This window comes from Elephas maximus, chromosome 3 (genome assembly GCF_024166365.1).
Source record: "Elephas maximus indicus isolate mEleMax1 chromosome 3, mEleMax1 primary haplotype, whole genome shotgun sequence".
In the NCBI taxonomy this organism is placed as follows: domain Eukaryota; kingdom Metazoa; phylum Chordata; class Mammalia; order Proboscidea; family Elephantidae; genus Elephas; species Elephas maximus.
The window spans coordinates 121,546,520-121,568,431 of record NC_064821.1 but is presented as its reverse complement, the minus strand read 5'-3'; the positions used below and the strand labels follow the sequence as shown (position 1 = coordinate 121,568,431).

The following is a 21,912-nucleotide window of genomic DNA, read 5'->3' as shown; positions in this document are numbered from 1 at the left end:
CAGAATATCTTTCTCATTCTCTGTATGAAATGAGAAAAAAGAAATTAAAGAAAGAGAAAGAATTAGAAGAAGCATGTAATAAATCCTCTCCTTTACAAAACCCAGTAGTTCAGGAGGCCTGCCAGAGGCTAAATCTTTCAGGGAACACAGACAGGAAAAAAAACCTATTAAAATGTGCTCCTTTCCCAAAGAAAGAGGTCGCTCAAGATCTTCACACCCTTAACTCTGAACAGATTTAATGAAAGGCAATCGCTATTTTAAGAATTTAGAAGAGGATTTCCCCCACAACAGAAAGAAGCCAAACACCATCAGTGTCCTAGTGCTATTTCATCACAGCACCAGGCAAGCTTTTCACTAACTTTCTGTAGGTTGTGAAAGCCATTAAATGAGGGTTTAGTTACTGAGAATACAGTTCTTCACATACAAGACTTAAAATGTAATTGATACAAACACCATCCCTCCAGGATTAAAGAGTTCTAGTCATTCCGTGGGCTCATATGCTCTTTTCTCCATCCTGGTCAAGATAATACTAAGCTTTTCAGAAAAGGAGTCTGTTATTCTGCACAACATTTAGTAACCACAAAACCTTTTACCTTCAGTTGGAGGAAGATAATCCAGACTACAGATCCAGTAGCTGGATATAAAAAGAATCGTATCCCGAGACTTTACGGCATCTCAGCTTCATGTGATTAACGTAAATGATATACAGATTTCTCTTATAGAATCTCTCTCCAAGGTGCTTCATGTGCTGTCTGCCTGACACCCCATCATCATATGGACATCTCTGTGAACACAGCAGCACAGGCATTATTATATCCATTTTGCAAATGGGGAACCAGAGGCCGAAAGAAGTCAGGTGATGTAACAGCAGCAACAGAGTAAGATCAGAAATAGACGTGAGAAAAATTACTGTCTCTTGGGAATTAAAGTATGATGGCATGAATTCTTCCTTTTCTCGGTCTATTGAAGGGAGCATCTTCTCAATGTTAACTTTGAAAAAAACATCGTCCCCTGCACTTTATAGTGAGAAGGACAATTCCTGAGTTGAGTCAATAGTTAGGCTAGTTGAACATAGATAAGGAAAGCCACTTAACCACATAGATGTCCCACAGAGCTGATAAAACAGAGTTTTTATTTGGCTTTTTTTTTTTTCTTGCCCTACATGACCTCTGGAATGTGACTCTGGCGACATCTCCCTCTTCTCTGCCATAATCATGTCAGTCAACAAATGTTTCTTGAGTGACTGAATAATTGGTGTTAAAATTATAAGCTTATGTTTTGTGAATGAACCTAAGGAAAAATAATCACTGAGAAGGATGTTGGATAACCAAATATCCCTGTCAACCCTAAGCTATATTTTTATCAAATTCTGTTCCAGATGTGCATCTCCCTAATGAGAAAGTCAGATTAAATCCCTGCTGCAAGTCTGAACCATGAAGGGATAGGAGGTCTCAATGAAGTCAGTTATGTATGATTAGAATCCCCTTGCCCTCCTTTACGGAAAAATCTATAGTCAAAGAACCCAGTTATCTTCCAGACCTTTATGATAGTTAGAAATGACCCTTCTAAGACATTATAACCAAGGCTTGAGACAATACACTCAAAGGTGAGACAGGCCCTTAGAAACAATTAATTCAGTAAAGAAATTTGGGCATATGAGAATATTAAGTAATGAGAATATTTTTCCAGAAAAATACAGAAAAAAATAATGATAATAATAATAATAGCTAATTCGCTTCCCATTTAAACTCAGGAACCACTGGAAGTTGGTCAGTAATATTATTGCTATTTTATAAATTAGAAAACTTAGGCACTGATAAGTTTAAAAAAAAAAAAGTCCAAGGACACAGGTAAAAAGTGACTGAGCTGGGATTTGAACCTGATCATCTGGTTCCATTGCTTATGTTCTTAAGTAGTTCATCCTGTGGCCTTCCAGTAGGATGGCAGCCCATACCAACACAGGTTCCAGGCCTGTCCATGCTGCTTTCCCGGTGAGAGAAGACTAATGGTATTTGGAGAGTTGCTTCCTCCTAAGGCTGATAGTGAGGATTTTGAAATAGAAAATATTAAACAAGGCAAGAAAGCTTATAATTACCTCTGTCTCTTTTTCTAGGACAAATCCAAAATGCAGATATTGGAAATTAAGTCAATGAGAAAGGAAGCATCCACCTATTGAGAATATTCCTCATTAGCTGAAATTCTGGCTCTGGGTACTTCGTCAGGTTGCACTCAGAGAATTAAACTCCAGGATCTTAAGAACACTATAAATGAATCTCAAAGCAAGGGTTGAAAATGATGAACTGAGAAATGCACAGATTACCACAAGTCAGCGTTAATATCATTACTGAAAGGTTATCTGTTCAGGAAATCGACAAGGTGCCAAGAGCGAGCTCACTTGCCTCCCAAGAAATGAGAGCAGAGAAGAAATGAGGCTGAGCAGAGAAAAGCCTTTGTTGACATTTTCAAAAGCTGACTTTAAACAGACCATATCCCTGAAGAATAGAAAACGGCAATGTAAGGAACCAGAAACAGCAGAAAATTGCAGGCCAGTTATTTCACCATCAGTCACAGAGAAGCATTTGAAACGTTTTAGAGGATCAAGAGAGGTGTGCCTTCTACTCCTGCAAGCTCAGCCTTGGGTGAGAGAAGATAGCACTGTTAAGGAAAGACACTGTTAAGGGAAGACCTCCCTGGCTTTGGGAATTCTCAGAGTATGGCTGTGTTCTGTTAAAGAAAGAGACAGCAGAGTGAACCACAAAATGCACTAGGATAAGAAATCCTGAGGCCAGGTTCTGGTGTGGACTAGCAATATTTTTATGTCAAATAAAAAGTAAACTTTTTTATCATGAAATTCCTTTTGGGCCCAATTTTAGTACTTGATTTTCTGGAATCTGTTATACACACCCAAACCCAAACCAAACCAAACCCATTGCAGTCAAGTCGATTCAGACTCACAGTGATCCTATAGGATAGAGTAGAATTACCCCATAGGGCTTCCAAGGAGTGGCTGGTGGATTCTAACTAACGACCTTTTGGTTATAAGTTTTGAACTCTTAACCACTACACCACCAGGGCTCCATTATACACAGAGACATTTATTTGTATACGCACCTAATTTTATAGAGTATTTCAGATGGCATATGGTGGCTGTTTGTGCTAACTACTGTCCTCCAAAATTCTCATCCACCTGGAACCTCAGATTGTGAACTCATTTGGAAATGGGGTCTTTCTGTTAAAATGAAGTCATACTGGATTAGGGTGGACAGGGATTAAAATTATGCTACCACAAACTAAGGAATGCCAGGAACCACTGGAAGTTGGAAAGGGTAAAGAATGGTTGTTTCCTACGAGCTTCAGAGGAGGGATGGCCCTGCCAAAACCTTGATTTTGGACTTGCAGCCTCCAAAACCTTGAGAGAATGAATTCCTCTTTTTTTAAGTCACTCAGTTTGTGGTAATTTGCTATGGCAGCCCTAGGAACCTGATACAGTGGCTTAGGACACATCCTTAAGATGTAGGGTTCAGGAAACGGTCTGGGATGACTAGTCTGACTGGGACGATGGTAGTAGCAAAGATCCTGAAGGAAGCTACTATGAGAGACAGCAGGTTTAACCAGGTTTGTGTCAGCAACAAGGTAGTGTGGACAAAGTGATGTTTCCTCTGACTTAAATATACCTGTTTTAATTTAAAGGGAGTTTTTTTTTTTTTTTTTTTTTTTTTTTAATGTGTCTAAGGGAATATACTTAATGGGGTGTTAAGTAAGAGGGCTGTTTTTAGAAGTAGTAATGCAGCCAAAATTAAATGAGACATTTTAATGGAGGCAGCTGAGAGAGGAAGGATATTTTAACTGGCCCTGAGAGAAAACTTTAGCTATTTCTGGCTGAGCACAAAGAGAGGACAACTCAGTACTAAAGGACATTCTGGTGGCAGGGGTGAGGAGAGGGAGGGACCCGCTAATTTGGTTTAGGTGGAACACCTTAACAAAAATGAAATACAATGGCAATGTTTGGGGCAGAGCTGGCCCTCTGGGAGCTGTGAGAATCAGGCAGGAGGCAGGAATGAATCTATCCTCAGAGAAGAGGAGGGGCTAGCTGGATGGCGAATTTCTGTTTAATAAGTGAGTGGGAATTAGAGAATCAGAGGGAAATCCCTGCTTTCTCTGAGGTTCAGGAAGCTGAGGACAGACATAGTGATGTAAAATAGAGGCTGAGCACATCAGAAATTAAAATGGAAATCATGACTAGATTTTAACACCTTAGTGAAGTTCACAGGTAGATGAGAGTAATCTGTAGAGCTGAGTGGTGGAGGAGCCCCTTCTGCTGTATTGCTATAAGCTTCTCTGAACACAGCCATCATTATCTTTCCGTGTTTTAATTTTCACTCTTGAGGAAACATGTATGAGCTTTGTTTTGTTTTACATGGACCTGTGACTTATGTTTTTGAATTTATATAGCTTGTTTCATATTAGTATATCTCATACAGTTATATGTTTTTCCTCTTGAATAATATTTTGGATCAGGGCCACATGTCCTTATACTCACAAAGCTATTGTTATGGCTTTAGCTCAACCAATGAATGTGAATAGGAGTTATTTCAAGATTTATTGATAAATAAAAAGCTTTATCAAGTAGTTTTCACTATATTTTCCAATTAGTGGTTGTAATGGTTAATATTGTATCAACTTGGCTAAGCTATAGTGTCTAATTTTTTGGTCAAAGACTAGTCTAGATATTGATGTTAAGGTATTTTGTATAGGTGATTAATATTCATAACCAGTTGACTTTAAGCAAAGGAGATTCTCTCGAAAATGTGGATTCCGACTCATAATGACCCTATAGGACAGAGTGGAACTGCCCCTAGAGTTTCCAAGGAGCACCTGGTGAACTGTCAACCTTTTGGTTAGCAGCCATAGCACTTAACCACTAGGCCACCAGGGTTTCCCTAGTGAATCTAAGGAATCCATTTTATGTATGTAATGAAGTAATTTCTCTTCTATGAATCCCAAATAGTAATAGTTATGTCTCATCCTTAGGAGAATTGAAAAAAAATGTCCTTCAAGTCATTTTCTGTAGGGTTTAATTCTCTCAGAACTCTAGTTGAGAAAAGCTAGAAGCACCAAAAAAGCATATAGAAATATGTATGTTTATATGTGCAATGATATATAATACATAACATACCAACATACACACAAGCAACTACATGAATCTTTCTATATGTGTTTTATATGTATATATATAAAAAAATATAAATAGTTGTGTATTATTCTAGGTTTTATAGCCTTGAATACCTACACGGACTATGCGTACTGCAATTTTCTGGTTACTGAAATTCTTACTTTTGTTTTTACTGCCTGTGAAGATTCTAGACTCCTGGGAACCCGGTAGTATCAGTTACGGATTATAATTGAAGATCCTTGCAACTTACTATGTGCCACAGGAGCCACAAGCCTGTGGATCTTTATTTTGCATGCATTATTGGCAGAATGAATGAATAAGTGAATGAATGGATGGATATACTGTATCAAGGGCAATGATTCTCAAAATATTTGGAGTTATATTGTGACTTGGTTTCCCAATATTGCCACCCCACACTAGCAGCAGAGAAGGTTAAGATCGTATGGCAGATGGTTAACGGTGATATTTGACATATGACTAGAAGGTAGTTCTCAACCCTAGCTGCACACTGGGATCACCTAAAGTGCTCTCTAAAGAGCTCTGGTTCCATGGGAGAAAAGACCTTGCTATCTGCTCCCATAAAGATTATACTTACCTGTTGCCTTTGAGTCAATTCTGTCTCATAGAGGTTTTGGGTTGCCTTCGAGTCAATTCTGTCTCATAGTGACCCTATAGGACCGAGTAGAACTTGCCCCCATACAGTTTCTAAGGCTGTAAATCTTTACAGAAGCAGACTGCAACACATGTCCTGTGGAGTGGCTGGTGGGTTTAAACTGCTGACTTTTTGGTTAGTGCCAAGGGTTCTCTTTAATCATCTGATACCTGGTCCCCACTTCTGGAGATTCTGATATAATCAACATTAAGATTTTCTTTTAAGTTCTCCCAGAGATTCTAATGTGCAGCCAGAGTTGAGAACTGCTGCACTAGAACAATGTTTTCTGTCCTTGCTTAATCATAAGAATTAGCTGGCAATCTTGTTTTTAAACAATCTATACTTTTAAGTATAGATTTCCAGGACCAACCTAAGGCATTCTGAATTCTTTAATAAGAGTCCCTAGATGATTCTAATGATCAGAAAAGTTTAGGAACTACTTCATTAGGCTCTAAGCTCTGCTAGAAAAAGTGCTATCATCTGTCATTCTCAACTGTATCCCCAAAGACATTGCATAGATTCTGGTTCATGTCAAGCATTCAATCAATATTTTACATTAACTAGTTGTCCTCAGGTGGTGTAAACAGTTAATGTACTTGGCTGCTAGCCAAAAAGTTGGTTGTTTGAATCTACCAGTAGAGCCTCAGAAGAAAGAACTGACAATTTACTTTTGTAAAATCAGCCACTGAAAATCCTATAGAGCACAGCTCCACTCCGAAATACATGGGATCGCCATGAGTGGGAATCGACTCCACAGTAATAGTATATTTTTAAAAAACTTTTGTTGTTGTTTATTAATTAATCATTGGTTTATGAATAAATTTGGTTTAATAATGAATTATTTTATTTATTAATTAATCGGTAAACAACATTATGATAAATGTAGAAAAGATTGATGTTGTCAAGAGTTTCATTTTACTTGGATTCACAAACAACACCCATGGAAGCAGCAGTCAAGAAATCAAACAATGTAGGCATTGGGCAAGTCTTCTGCAAAAGACCTCTTTAAGGTGTTGAAAAGCAAAAATGTCACTTTGAGAACTAAAGTGCGCCTGACCCAAGCCGTCGTATTTTCAATTGCCTCATTTGCGTGAGAAAGCTGGTCAATAAATAAGGAAGGCTGAAGAACTGATGCCTTTGAATTATGGTGTTAGTGAAGAACACTGAATATTCCATGGACTGCCAGAAGAACAAACAAACCTGTATTGGAAGAAGTACAGCCAGAATGCTCCTTAGAAGCAAGGATGACAAGACTTCATCTCATGTACTTTGGACAGTCATCAGCAGGGACCAGTCCCTGGAGGAGGACATCATGCTTGCCAAAGCAACCTGTTGCTATGAGTCAACTGCAACTCATAGCAGCCCTATAGGACAGACTAGAACTGCCCCCAAAGGGTTTTCGAGGAGTGGCTGGTGAATTTGAACTGCCAACCTTTTTGTTAGCAGCTGTAGTGATTAACCACTATGCTACTAGGGCTCCTGGTAAAATAAAAGGTCAGCGAAAGAGAAGAAGACCCTCAACAAGATGGATTGACACAGTGCCTGCAACAATGGGCCCAAGCATGGCAATGATTGTGAGGATGGTGAAGGACTAGGCAGTCTTTCATTCTGCTGAACAAAGAGTGCTATGAGTCGGAATCCACGGCACCTAACAAAAACAACAATCTTATTTTTAAAGTGAAAATGAATAACAATTTTTTTTTTTTGACAAAATTTAAACACTGTTATGATTGGCTTTATAATGGGGAAGCACAAGCATAAGGTTGCTTGTCAAGGATTTCATAGGAATTTCAATGCATTCTCTTGTAGGACTTCCTGTAGGTTTTGTAATGTAGTAATCAATTAAATGTTCTCTATTCAGGTATTCACAAGTCTCCTCAAAATGGTTTTTGCCCATTCACATTAAATAACTACTTACTACACCACTTCTTAAGAAAGTCACAACTGAAAGGAATATTTGAGAATGGGACTCTATATGCAAACTGAGAAGTACAATTGTATCTAATAGGTAATTAGAAAAGCAATTAATGGCTTATTTGTACCAGATATTTGTATTTTTTTAAATGCAAGTCTTTTATATTTTGTATACAATTAAAATGCAAACGGATACCTTAACTTAAAAACAATTATTAAAATTTTCTGCCAATAATATTGTTTTCTTTGACAGTTTATAAAATCTGCATTAATTTAGTTAAATGTCATCTTCAAAATTAAGCTTCCTTTAGCCCTTACCAGCGCTTTGTCTTTTTAAATTATCTGTCATTCATCATTGGGAAATTGACTGTTTTTAAATTATCTAATTATTTTCTTTATAGACACCAGAATAAGCCTACATTCTTTCTCAGATCTAGACCTCCAGCTAATTAATTGGGTTATATAAAAAGAAAGAACTATATACATGAGAATGTTGTTGGGTTTTTTCTTCCCATCCCCAAAATATAAGGGAACAAGCAAGGCATTAACAGCAGTAACAAATAGCATTTGTATAGTGCTTCACAGTTTCCAAAATGCTTTCATACATGTTATATTAGTTCATGGGAATGTCATTATCACTCTGTGATGGAGGTATCACGATTTCATTTCTTATGGTACTGCTATACTACATGCTATACTACATACTTACACAGGGAGAAGACCGTTCATTTGACCTCCATATGTTTGCAGAGGTGTTTCTGTTTCACTGTCAATTTGGAAAATGTCCTTTTCCAAGAACACAGAGAGCCACTAGTAAACAGCTTTAAAACCTTTGGCTGTAAACCATGGCTTGCAAATTCCAGTGCTGTAACATGAGTAAGTGGAAACCCTGGTGATGTAGTGGTTAAGTGCTACGGCTGCTAACCAAGAGGTTGGCAGTTTGAATCCGCCAGGCGCCCCTTGGAAACTCTATGGGGCAGTTCCACTCTGCCCTATAGGGTCGCTATGAGTCAGAATTGACTCACGGTAGTGGGTTTGGTTTTTTGGTTTTTAACATGAATACAGTTACATTGCTTAACGTCCATGATCCGTTTTGTCAAATAGTACGTTATGTGATTTGAACTTTGTATGAACACCATATTACATACATGCAGTCCCCAGGTTACGAAGGTCTGCCTTACAGACAACTCGTACTTAAGAATGGACTTCCATAAAGCTATTATATTGAAAATTTGAGTTAAATACATATAACGGTTCGTAATAATGAATGCACACACTACTTTGTGACACTCATGAAAACACTGCATGGTTTGGAAGTGTTTCTTACGTGTTACGCCCACTTCCTCCCGTTCTCCAGTGGGAATTTTATAACTTATGGGACTGTGGATGTGTATGTGATCCGATGCTGCCTGAGTGGATACCATGCAGTGCATGACTGTATATAAATTGGGCCAGGTGTAAGTTGGCAGGTGCTTGGGCCTATGGCAAATTGGAGGGTACATTTCTGCCTAAAGCTATATACATTAAAAAAAATATTTAAACTCTGTGGGCCAAACAAAACTTACCTGCATGCCTTATATGCACCCTTTACTCCACATCAGTAGAACATGGGTGTGGAAGAAGAAAAAACACATCAGCAGAGAGGCATAAGGGATGATATGAAGAATTTTGGGTCACGGGAATTGAGCCTTTTAAGGACTGAAGTACAGAGAGCAAATCTGATAAATGGAGGACGCCGATCTAATATCATCAGGCTCCTTCTGTGTCTGTTCTGACATATTTTTTGTTTGTTTTATTTTGCTTGATTGGGACAGTGTAACATATTGCTAAGAACACTATAAGGGTACTATGTTAGACTTAAAACTCTATTCTGTTTCCTTTTCACTCAAATTGAGTTGATAATAACTACGGCATAGTGTTGTTATGAGGATTAAATGAGATAATGCACGACGAGGGGTTAGCAGGGCTCCTTTCACATTATAAGTGTTAAATAAGTGATAGGTATTATCTTCATTAGTCTCTGGGTGGTGCAAAGAGTTAATGTGCTACCATAAAGGCTGGTAGTTTGAGTCCACCTAGAGTGGCCTCTAAGAAGGCCCTGGTGATCTCCTCCTGTAAAATCAACCATTGAAATCCCTATGGAGCATAGACCTACTCTGGCACACACAGGGTCACCATGAGTCAGTCAGCATCAACTCAGTGGTAACTAGAATTATCATCATTATCATCACTGAAAAGAACAACTTTTTTACTTATTCTTTGAACTTCTCCTTAGCACATATTGAAGATCTAAAGTAACTTTCAGATCTATGTAATGGCAAGGTGCCTCAGGGAGGTCTTGCTTGCCAGGGGAAAAGAGAGTTTTCTTTTTTTTTTTTTTCCTTTCACTCAACTAAATCACAAACCCAAAGATAGAAGTGTCCCCTCTGTGGGAGAATCAGTAAGTTCAAACATTCTCTTTCCTTTAAAATGATGAAAGGTATTGGGTAAGTTAGTTGGACTATATCCGCAAGTAGCCATACATATGCCAAAGAGGTCATTCCTTCCTGAAATGACATAGAAATGCCCCAAGAATTTTGTTCAATTTAACGTGCATTGATTGAACATCTTTTCTGTGTGAGACACTATATTCAGCTCTAGATATCTGAGATGAAAAGAGCAGGGTCTCTGCTCTTGAGGCCTGCACAGGTCTAGACTAGTGGGGGAGATAAAAATGTAAACAAGTTATTTCAATACAAATGCAAACAAGTGTCCAAGTCCCTCAGTCTATGATTTGCATCCTTTACCTCCCCCAGAGGGATTTTGTAAGTACTGTGGAAAGGCAGAGGTTAGTATGCTATAAGGGAGCTCTGGTGGTGCAATGGTTAAAGCACTCGGCTGCTAACCAAAAGGTCAATGGTTCAAACCCCCAGCCATGTGGTGGGAGAACAAGGTGGCGGTCTGCTTCCGTAAAGATTTACAGCCTTGGAAATCCTATGGGGCAGTTCTACTTTGGCCTATAGGGTCACTATGAGCAGGAATCAACTCAAAGGCAGTGGGTTTTTAATATGCTGTGAAAAGACTAAGGAAAAATATATGTCTATTCTTCAAAGTCTAATTTTAGCTCTACATCTTCCAGGGAGTCTTCCACTCTACTTTGATATCTGACTTACTTGAAATCCTTTGAAAATTGCTACATAATCATTTTGGTGCTTAATCATTTTCTGCCTTAAATGGAAATTCAGTTGTTTCTTGGACGTATGTCCAATGTATCTAACTAATCTGTTGCTGTCAAGTCGATTCTGACTCAGAGAGACCCTACAGGATAAAGCAAAACTGCTCCATAAGATTTCCAAGGAGCAGCTGGTAGATTTGAACTACCAGCCTTTTGGTTAGCAGCCAAGCTCTTGACCATTGCATCACCAGGGCTCTGCAGATTTTAGTAGGCCCTCCAAGGGGAAGGAATACATCTCATACTCTTTTGGACCATTCACAGTGCTATATGCATATACAATGTGCAATAACCTGAAAAATTGATTTGTTGTCATTGTTGCCACCAGATTAAAAATTGGTAGAAAATAATTTACAAATAACAGACATGATGTTTTGAGGCTCTGCTTATACTTAGGTATCTATGAAATAGTGTTTTATAAAATTTGAAGACATTTTGGTACAATTTAAGCATTTAGATTAATTAGAAGTGGAAAAATGGTAAACATAAACATATATATGTTATATAATAAATGTTATATTTTCACTTTTAATATCTGTTACATAATAAATGTTCTCTTTTCATGTTTAATCAAAGTTTATATTTTTGGCCCTGGTGTATAAACTGGTGGCAACAACTTGCAGCTACTCAAGGGAAAATAAAACACATATTCAATTGCCCCGCAAATGAAGAGTTACAGCTAGCGAAAACTTGCAAGGATCACTCATTGCTTTAATACCGCATGCAAAGATGGTTGTAATGACAAGATAATACTCCCCAAACTCACAAATTACCAGTTTGCTATATGTTAGTTAAGAAGTCTTGGTGGTGCATAACCAAAAGTTTTGCGGTTCGAACCTGCCAGCCATTCCCTGGGAGAAAGATGTGTCAGTCTGCTTCCATAAAGAAACCCTATGGGGTAGTTCTACTCTGTCCCATAGATAGAGTCGCTATGAGTTGGAATTGACTCCAAGGCAGTGAGTTTGTGTTCGGGTTTATATGTTAATTTATTATCTTCATCTTAATCTATTTTCTAAAAATTGTCACTGAAATTCAAAGAAGAAACACCATGCTTTGAATAGAGAGGTAAAGGTTAGAAATAATAGGTAACAGTGAACAAATAACTTATTTGAAAACTAGCAAATAATTTTAAAGAGTCCAACCTATGTCTACTGCCAATATTTAATAGTCAACCACTTTTCACATCTGATTTACTTTATCTCTCCTGTCTTTCATGTCTGTGTCTTCCGTTCATTTCCATTGCTACTAGTGAAATTCAGCTCTTCACTACTTCTCGTCTAGAGTACTGCAAGTTCATCTTTTAAACAATTTTATCTTCCTGTAATACAGCTCCAAACTTGTGGTTCCCAGCTCAAACAGCTTCAGTTCTTGCTTCCAGAACAAAGTCTACACTACCTTATTCTGGTATTCACTGATTTCTGTGTTTTTGTTCCAATTTGTTTTTCGATATTTCTTTCCTAATCCTCCCCTTCATAAACTATACACACTACATACATGCATACACTAAAATAAAACTATTCATTGTTCCTGCATATACCTTTCATTTTCTGATCTCCATTTTCTTGGAGTTCCTGGATGGTACAAATGGTGAATGCACTTGGTTTCTAAAAGAAAGGTTGGCATTGCAAGTCTACCCAGAGGCAACTCAGAAGAAAAGCCTGACAATCTACTTCCAAAAAAGCAGCCATTGAAAACCCTATGGGGAACAGTTCTACTCTGACTCACATGGAATTGCCATGAGTCAGAATCAACTCCATGGTAATGGGTAATGGGTAATGGGAAATCTATTTTCATAATGCCTTCCATAAGTCTAAAATGTTCTTCTAATCTATCTACCCTTCAGGGCCAGGCTCAAATGTCACCTCTTCCATGACATTGTCTCTAAACTCCTCAGAAGTAATTAATATTCTTTCTAAAATTTTATAGATATTTTTCATAATTCATTTTATAGAAATTGTTATTTTATATGTTGTATTTATGTATTTTCCTCTCTACCACAGTGTGAAAACTCCTTGAAAACAGTCTATGGAAGTTTCACCTTGCAAGCTGTACCGTGCCAGGTAGAAAGCTTTGAACATAGTAGATGCTCAGACAGTTGTTGAATGAATGACCAAATGAATAAACTAATTAATATTAAGCAGCTTCAGAACTATGGAGATTGTACAAAAGATTATATATAGAATCTATATGAACCTTCCTGATCATGAGCTGAAAGTCATTGATTTGGAATAATCTGACTTGCGTCCTAAACTGGTTCAGTGGTTGTCCAATTATCCTCCACAAAGCCTTTGGGATTCCACTGAGGTGGCAAGGGATCCCCCTCCTTGAACAGTGGAAAATGATATGCAAACAGAGTTCTTTACTCTACACTCTGCCTTCAACTAAAGCTGCTCCATTTTGTATATTGGCCTTCTGTGTCAGACTTCACTTAGAGGAAGGGTTTTGCTTTATAAGGAAATTTTGAAACCCCTTGAAGTTCAAGCACTGGAACACTCTGGCTCTATATTTATTTCAACCCTCTATTTTACATTAAAACATCTCTTGTCATAAACTAGGTAAATAAGCCACTGTGTTTTGGCTGAGTTTACTAGAATAAAAATACCAAGATGGTAGTGCAAGAGTAGTGTTTCAGATAATTTTGTATTAAATCTTCCTATTTTTATAACATCCAACTTTATATGAGATACGGCATGCTATAATGTCATTGAGCTCAGTCCTTGACCTGACCTCACTGACCCGGGACCTAGCTAGCTGGTGAGTCTTTCAGATATCACTATCTTTCTGAACACTCTTCATATAGCTGAAAGATCCCTGAATTATTGTTATACAGCTTTCTAGTCCTGCAAAAGTCAACGGCAAACCTTTTCATTGCCTAGGATTTTGGTAACCTGTCCCCTTACCCACAGGGTAAGTAGAAAAACCTGATTTGCAGTAAACCTTAAATGTATTCTCCCTGACATCTGTCATAGGTTTCTAGTCAGTTACTCAGTTCTAAGGTTTTTATTTAAGAAAAAAAAAAATACCTGTTCAAGTCACGGTGTATAATTGGCTGTGTCAGGTTGTGAAGGTACTCCATTCCTTTGGCAACATCTACTGCAATAATTAATTTAGACTGCAAGTCAAGAATCCTAGAATTTAAAAATAGATTTAATGAGGATGAAATGGTCAAAACCAATACCATATATTTCTAAAATAAATCAAATGGTGTGTGTGATTTGATTTCAGTCTTTAAGCTTTATTGAAGGTTAAGCTAAAAATTCAACGAATCTGTAAAATAAATTTTCTACATCAGATAATGTTTACTTATAAGTCAAGTCAGATACAAGCCCATCTTATTTAAAGCAGTATACTTGATTTTATAATACTTGTAATATTATATTTAATTCCTCTGTAATAGCATAAAAATGGAATCTAATCACTGAGTGAGTGAAACCATGTTCTAATTACTGTAGGCATACCTCTAGGAAGTGAGTTCAAACTAGACTTATGCAAGTCCATTCTTTTTTAAAAACTTTATTTAATAAATACTGCAATGCCTGGAAATTATTTTATTCCAAGATTACAGTAGCCCTCTTTATCCACAGTTTTCCTTTCCTCGATTTCAGTTACCTGCAGTTAACAGGGGTTGGAAAGTATTGAATGAGTGGCGTGATGAAATTTCAGGCTGTCTTGCTCTGTCCCACCCAGGGATCACATTCACATAACTTTTATGACACTGTGTTGTTATAGCTGTTCTATTTTATTATTAGTTATTGTTGTTCATCTCTTACTGTGCCTAATTTATAAATTAAACTTTATCATAGGTATGTATGTATAGGACAAAAGAGAGTGTATATAGGGTTCCATACTACCCCCGGTTTCAGGCATCCATGGGCAAGGGGAAGGTATTGGAACGTATCTCCCTTGGATAAGGGAGGACAACTGTACATGTATCTGCTTTATTGGTATGTCAAACTTAGCTTGATTATTATGAGCACCAGTTACCAATTTAAATTCCTTAGGATTTGTTACCTTCAACTGAATTCCTGTTAAGAAAGCACAGAAGTGGTTGTATTAATTTAAACACAATGATTGGGCATAAGTTATTAACCATCCTTAAAATGCCACACTTGATACTGCTCAGAGATTTCAGATAGTGATGGCTCATCTAAGATGTAAACCTCTAAAGTTGGTTCAAGGGTAATTCCAAAGATATGCCAAATGATAAATCAAAAGAAAGATCCCATACCTCTTCTGCTCATGAAGAAGGGAGAACAGAGAACCCCCTGATATGTACTGAGTGACAATGGCAAACTGGCTGGGATCATTCAGGCAAGCACCCACAAATTGAATCACACAGGGATGATTGAGCCGGCAGAGAATGGACACCTCTCGACAAAACATGTCGACATCTGACTTGGAACAGTAGGTGTTGGCTCGATAACTGGAAACAGCAGCAATGGAAATCCTCAATCAGCAGGTGGATCAAGAAAAGGTGCTTCTTCAACACATTTTTTTAAAGGTTACAAACCCACCTGGACATCAAATATTCTCATTTGCTTCCTTACCGTTTTATAGCCACTATTTTATTTCTGCATCGTCCTTTATATACTTTCCCAAAAGAACCTAAAATTATTTAAAAGAAATAAATAAACAGATACTATTTTGAACTCATTGAACTAAAGCTGACAGTTATTTTCTTGTTACCTGAGCCGATAATCTCATGGAACTCAATTTCTGAGAGCTGAAGATGGAAATGTGAGGGTAAACCAGCCCTTAGTAGGAGAACATCTGCTTTCTCTGAAAACAGGAATTTTGTTGTTATTTTTTTAAGAGAATAAGTACGTATGTGGACGTGTACACACTCATGCACATATATACTTTGCTTTTCCTAGTAGTCAATTTTCCAACTGTAATTGACTATGTGGGGATGTCAAAACCTTATCATAAATGATCCCCTTTCCTTAAAAGCATGCTTGTTTCCTGTCTCCATTACCAGACCTCTGTTATCAGGGGTAAAGGTTTAGTCCTGACCTGAGCAACAACCAGTTAGCCTGATGACATGGAGTACAGTCTGTATCACCTTATGATAAAAGCTTTTATCTGCTCAATCCCTTCAACCTATTACAATAGGCTTAGCCAAATAGTCATAAACTAAACCTCAAAGGCATGACAATCAAATGACAGGGGAAATAAGCTCATGAATCATTCAGAAGAAATCTCCAAAGCCAAAAAAATTACTTGAAAAGACTTTAAATTCTAAATAGTTAAATGTAAATTTGCAGTTGAATTATATTTTTTACTGTCCTGGCCAAATGGTTTTAATTTTGTCTGCAGCATACATTCAAAAGTTTTCCAAGTATTATTACTTATTTGGAATCTTTTGAAAAGTAATTTAATTTTTCAAATATTCATCCTAAGCAAAACTATTCCCAATTTTTCTCAAAGAAATATTTATAATTTATATTTTATAAAACAATAAAAATACTATGGAAATAAAATCTTTCTTTAATACTCATGTGAAATTCTCACTATTTTTATACCCTGTGAACTCAGAGGACATATGCAAAATAGCACAGCAAGTAAGGTTAATTATGGAAAGAAGGTCTATTGATAATAGTGCTTATGTTGGTAAAATATGCATCATTTGTAATATGCAAAACAAAATAGAAAGTTATCATATTTGAGGTGATAGTTATCCTTAGTAATAAAATATGTAGCAACTGTCCTGTAGTATAAGTACCTTTCGTCATGCTTTTAATCTTTCCCAAGGGGGATGGAACAGACACATAGGAGCCATCTAGAAATCAAATTAAATAACAGAGTTGAGAGTAGCCATCATTTTTTTTCTACCTAAAAATTCAACATGAAAAAAAAAAAAAAAACAGTTTGCTAAGGAAACCAAATAAGACTATAGCTTAAAGCCCAGGTCTTTCCCCTGGATACTGAAACTGTACAGCAAGTGTTTATCTAGAGAGTAAAAAGATTAAAAAAAAATTCCAGGGGCTAGCCGACTCCAGCAGATTTAATTAGTGTCTGGATATGAGTATTCTCTGGTCCTGCCTTAATCATTTACAGAAAAGGAAAATGACTGCTCTCAGCTTACCAGGCCTTCCTAGCCACAAGCCTCATAAAGACCCAGAGCAGGGAATGTTAAACTTGGAAAAACTGCAGATTTGTGAATTAGAAAAGAGCCTATGTAGCGGCGGCTTTTTTATATTCAGCCTTACCCAGACATACGTTTTCTTAAAATAAAACTAGCCTGACACAAGACTATGCCCTCCCCCCAGCCACAAAATGATAATAGCAGAAACACAGGTTTACCTTTAGGCACAAAATTGCACTAACAATGAAAACTGACTAAGAAAAAGAGTACCTCCTCCAGGCTGAGAATACTCATTACAGGGCAATTCGTCCTGAGGTCTCTTATAATGCTTCAGGAGTGTGACAATCGCATCATGTCCTTTATGGAAAGACAAAAAGGACAAAGCGTCTTAATTTTTGTTTCCTTTATTCAGCCCATCACGTATTTAAAAAATGACCGGAGATAGCTTACAACAAAGGACATGTTTTAAGAGATAAGTTATTGCAGTCAGAATTTAGTATAATTGATCTTCATTTTTTTGCAGATTCCACATTTGCGAATCCCCCTGTTCACTAAAAATACCCATGGAGGGAAAAATTGCCAGAGAATTCAAACTAGGCTAGTTTGATATTTGCTAATTTAGTATTCACAGGACTTTATAAGAACATAATTACCATGAATAATGAGAATCAACTTTACTTTTATTCTTTTATTCAAAATCATTTATTAAGACTACTGCCCCGGTGGTGAAGTGGTTAAAAGCTTGGGGCTAACCAAAAGTCAGTAGGTTGAATCCACCAGCCGTTCCTTGGAAACTGTATGGGGCAATTCTATTCTGTCCTACAGGGTCTCTGTGAGTTGGAATTGGCTCAATTGCAATGGGTTTGCTTTGGGTTTTCGTATGTGAGGTGTTAGGTTACGCGCTATGTTTGCACTGGGCAAATCTGCTGCAAAAGACCTCTTTAAAGTGTTAAAAAGCAAGGATGTCATTTTGAGGACTAAGGTGTGCCTGACCAAAAAAAAAGCCATGGTATTTTCAATTGCCTTATACGCATGTGAAAGACCAAAAAAGAATTGATGTCTTTGAATGCTGGTGTTGGTGAAGAACATTGACTGTAGCATCACTGCCAGAAAAATGAACAAATCTGTTTTGAAAGTAATACAGCCAGAATGTTTCTTAGAAGCAAGGATGAGGAGACTTTGCCTCAAGTACTTTGGACATGTTATCAGGGGGCACCAGTCCCTGGAAGAGGACAACATGCTTGGTAAAGTAGAGGGTCAGCAAAAGAGGAAGACCTTTAAGAAGGTGGATTGACACAGTGACTGCAACAATGGGCTCAAGCATAACAATGATTGTGAGGATGGCGAAGGACTGGGCAGTGTTTCCTTCTGTTGTACATGGGGTCGCTATGAGTCGGAACTGACTTACTTGCACCTAACAACAAGAACGACATGTTGTCGGGCAGTGAGGAAACCATGAACAAGGCAACAAGGCCCTGTCCTCAAGAAGCTTAAAGTCAGTGGGGAAGAGAGATATTAACCAAATAATTATAAGATTGATGAGAATTTCTGAAAGAGGAAATTTCAAGTGCTATTTTTTTTTTTTTTTAATGGAACTATAGGAGTCTCTGGGTAGTGCAAACAGGTAAGCACTTGGCTGTTAATCGAAAGGGTGGTGTTTTGAGTATATCCAGAGGCACCTCAGAAGAAAGGTCTGGTGATTTATTTCTGAAAAATTAGCAATAGAAAATCCTTTGGAGAACAATTCTACTCTGACACACATGGGGTTGCCATGAGGTGGAATCGACTGGATGGCGACTGGTTATTGGATGGGAGTTGTCTTAGTTATCTAGTGCTGCTGTAACAGAGAAATACCACAAGTGGATGGCTTCGACAAACAGAAGTATATTCTCTCACAGCCTAGTAGGCTAGAAGTCCAAATTCGGGGCATCAGCTCCAGGCAAAAGCTTTCTCCTTCTGTCGGCTCTGGAGGAAGGTCCTGGTCATCAATCTTCCCCTGGACTAGAAGCTTCTCAGTGCAGGGACCCTGGGTCCAAAGGATGAGCTCTTCTCCTGGCACTACTTTCTTGGTGGTAGGAAGTCCCACTGTCTCTCTGCTTGCTTCTCTCTTTTATATCTCAAAAGAGATTGACTTAAAACACAACCTAATCTTGTAGATTGAGTCCAGCCTCATTAACATAACTGCTTCTAATATTGCCTCATTAACATCATAAAAAAACATCATAGAGGTAGAATTTACAACATATAGGAAAATCACATCAGGTGACAAAATGGTGGACGATCACACAGTATTGAGAATCATGGCCTAGGCAAATTGACACACCTTTTTGGGGGACACAATTCAATCAATAAGAGGAGTATATGATAAGGATATTACTAAAAGGGTGAAAAGCACATATGATAACCAGGAAGAAGTGATGCAATTACTGTGATTGAGTATTACATTTGATTGACAACTATAGCATAACATGGCAATAAAATAATTTACATACATTTTTGTAGTTGAGGTAGCTATCTGACCACTAGCATTTGTACTCCCATTTCACAGGGTAATTTTGTCACTGGGAATGGCTGCCTATCCAGGGACTACACTTTCCCCTTCCCCTTGAATCTCGTTGTGGCTTTGTGAGTAATTCTTACCAAGGGAATATAATAAATGATGTTACTTCCAGGTTAGGACTTCTAAGAAACACTGAGCTTTCTCTACCCTTTCTTTCCCCATGTGCGATTAGATGCAGAAGATTCTGAGGCCCTAGGGGATGATGAAGCTACTGAATAGCCAGAGCTATCCACTGACCAGAAATGTCCACCCTGGGCTATTACATGACCGAGAAATCAATTTCTATTATTATCAAATCACTGTTATTTTGGAGTTTATTAATAACAGTAGGGTTTTACTATTGCGAAGGATAAAAAAGGTAAAAATCTCTTTGAATAGACCAATGATTTTCAATAGAAATAAATTTTTGATATTATTTTATGCTGTCACTATAAAAATAATCTACTAAAGCTAATTTATAGAAGAGGAAGACACAGTCAACCTTAAAGACCCTGCCAAAAGACTTGTGAAATGTAACAACACTTGTTTTAAAAATAGAAAAATGTAGGAATTGAAAAAGCTTAAGTGCTCATCCACCAGGAAAGATCTATAGTTAACACGGCTCAGAATCCACCTAGCTAACTTAGAGCATAGGTTGAGAGTTAAGTTTGCTTATCAAATCCTCCCTTCAAAAAGGAATTTAAATTAACAGTGTATGCAAGACCCTGAGGTAGAATAAGAAGCCCTGCTAGTACAAATTGCTAAGCACTCAACTGCTAGCCAAAAGGGAGGCGATTCAAACCCACCCAGTGGCTCTGTGGGAGAAAGACCTGGCAATCTGCTTGGGTAAAAATTATAGCCAAGACTCATGGGGCAGTTCTACTCTGCTTTATGGGATTGTTATACGGTTGCTATGAGTCAGAATTGACTGGATGGCACCCAGCAGGAATATTAGTATCTAAATCTTTTCCAAATGTAACATCCTAAGATCAGATTCAAGCCAAAAAAAAATTCATTGTGATTTTAATTGTTAAAACTTTTAGCAAAACGTAAATCTACAGAGTTTACAACTACCTTCCATTTCCTTATCATTCATAGATTTCTATCCATGACTAGCAGATCTCTGATTTTCTCAAACCATAGACATTGGTTATGATGAAATAATAGGGGCTAGTTCCATTAGAATTCTTGCTTGGGACTCTAAAGACTCAAATGGGATTAGTCAACAGGCAGAGATCTAAGGAAAGAGCATAACAGGCAGAAGAAACATAATGTAAAAGACTCAAGTTGGGAATGAACATGACATGTTCAGGAAATGAAAGGCTAGTGTGTCTGAAGTATACCAGCTAAGGATGGGAGTAGTGCCAGATGTGGTTACAGAAGTAGGCACATCTGGTGGAGGAGTAATTCAAACTTATCCAACTTTAGTGTGTATAAGTATCACCTGGGCCAGATGTTAAAACACGGATTCTTGAGCCCTATCCCCTGAGATTCTGACTGAGAAGGTCTGTAGCGGAGCCTGAGAGTGGCCTTTCTATCGAGGTCCCAGGTGACGCTGATGCAACGTCCACACTTGGAGTACTAGGATGTAAAGTTTTACATGTTTGGATAAGGAGTTTGAATTTAGTGTAGGTGAGATGGGGAGCCAGCCACAGGGGGATTTTCATTAGGTGAAGACCTTGATTTGTTTTACTTTTAAAATAATGCTCATCTACAGACTTGAACCAATGATGTAGCCTCATAAGACTGTTAAAAAGATTAAATGAGATAATGTGTGTAATATACCTAGTAATGATAACACATAAATGTCCCTTTGGGATCTTTTCATTGCTTTCTTGTCTTACCAATTTTTCTTGTAAAAGAACTTGAAAACTCCTTTTGGAACTTCAGATGCATTTTCTAAATACCGAGTGTATTCATTTTCTATTAATGTAGTTGTTAACTACCACAAATTTAGCGGTTTAAACAACCACATTTATTCATTATCTCACAGATCTGGAGGTCAGAAGTACAATTTGGGATGCACTGGGCTAATCCCAAGGTGGTGGCAGGACTGCTGTATTCCTTTCTGGGGGACTCTATTTCCTAGCCTTTTCCAGCATTTCTTGGCCTGTGGCTCCCTTTCTCCATCTTCAAAGTCAGCAACAGTGGCTTAGTCCTTCTCATATCACATCTCTTCGACTTCTATTTCTGTCTCCCTCCTCCACTTACAAGGACCCTTGTGATTCCATTGGGCCCACCTGGATAATCTAGGATAATCCCTCTATTTTAAGGTTGGTTAAAAGAAGCTCTGGTGGAGCAGTGGTTCAGCACTCCATTGATAACCGAAAGGTCAGCG

At 37.8% G+C, this 21,912-nt stretch overlaps 1 protein-coding gene across 5 annotated transcripts in view; it reads right to left on the bottom strand.

The window, feature by feature from the left end:
• The window catches only part of TNNI3K (TNNI3 interacting kinase), a 380,317-nt gene that overhangs the window by 175,890 nt on the left and 182,515 nt on the right, over positions 1-21,912 (bottom strand). For all 5 annotated transcript variants that reach the window (XM_049879574.1, XM_049879578.1, XM_049879575.1 and 2 more), the window contains 6 exons: positions 17,306-17,392; positions 16,673-16,729; positions 15,637-15,729; positions 15,498-15,555; positions 15,179-15,373; positions 13,974-14,078 (listed from right to left, as the gene is read on the bottom strand). In XM_049879574.1, the coding sequence (XP_049735531.1) occupies positions 13,974-14,078; positions 15,179-15,373; positions 15,498-15,555; positions 15,637-15,729; positions 16,673-16,729; positions 17,306-17,392 (595 nt within the window). The remainder of the gene's footprint in view (positions 1-13,973; positions 14,079-15,178; positions 15,374-15,497; positions 15,556-15,636; positions 15,730-16,672; positions 16,730-17,305; positions 17,393-21,912) is intronic.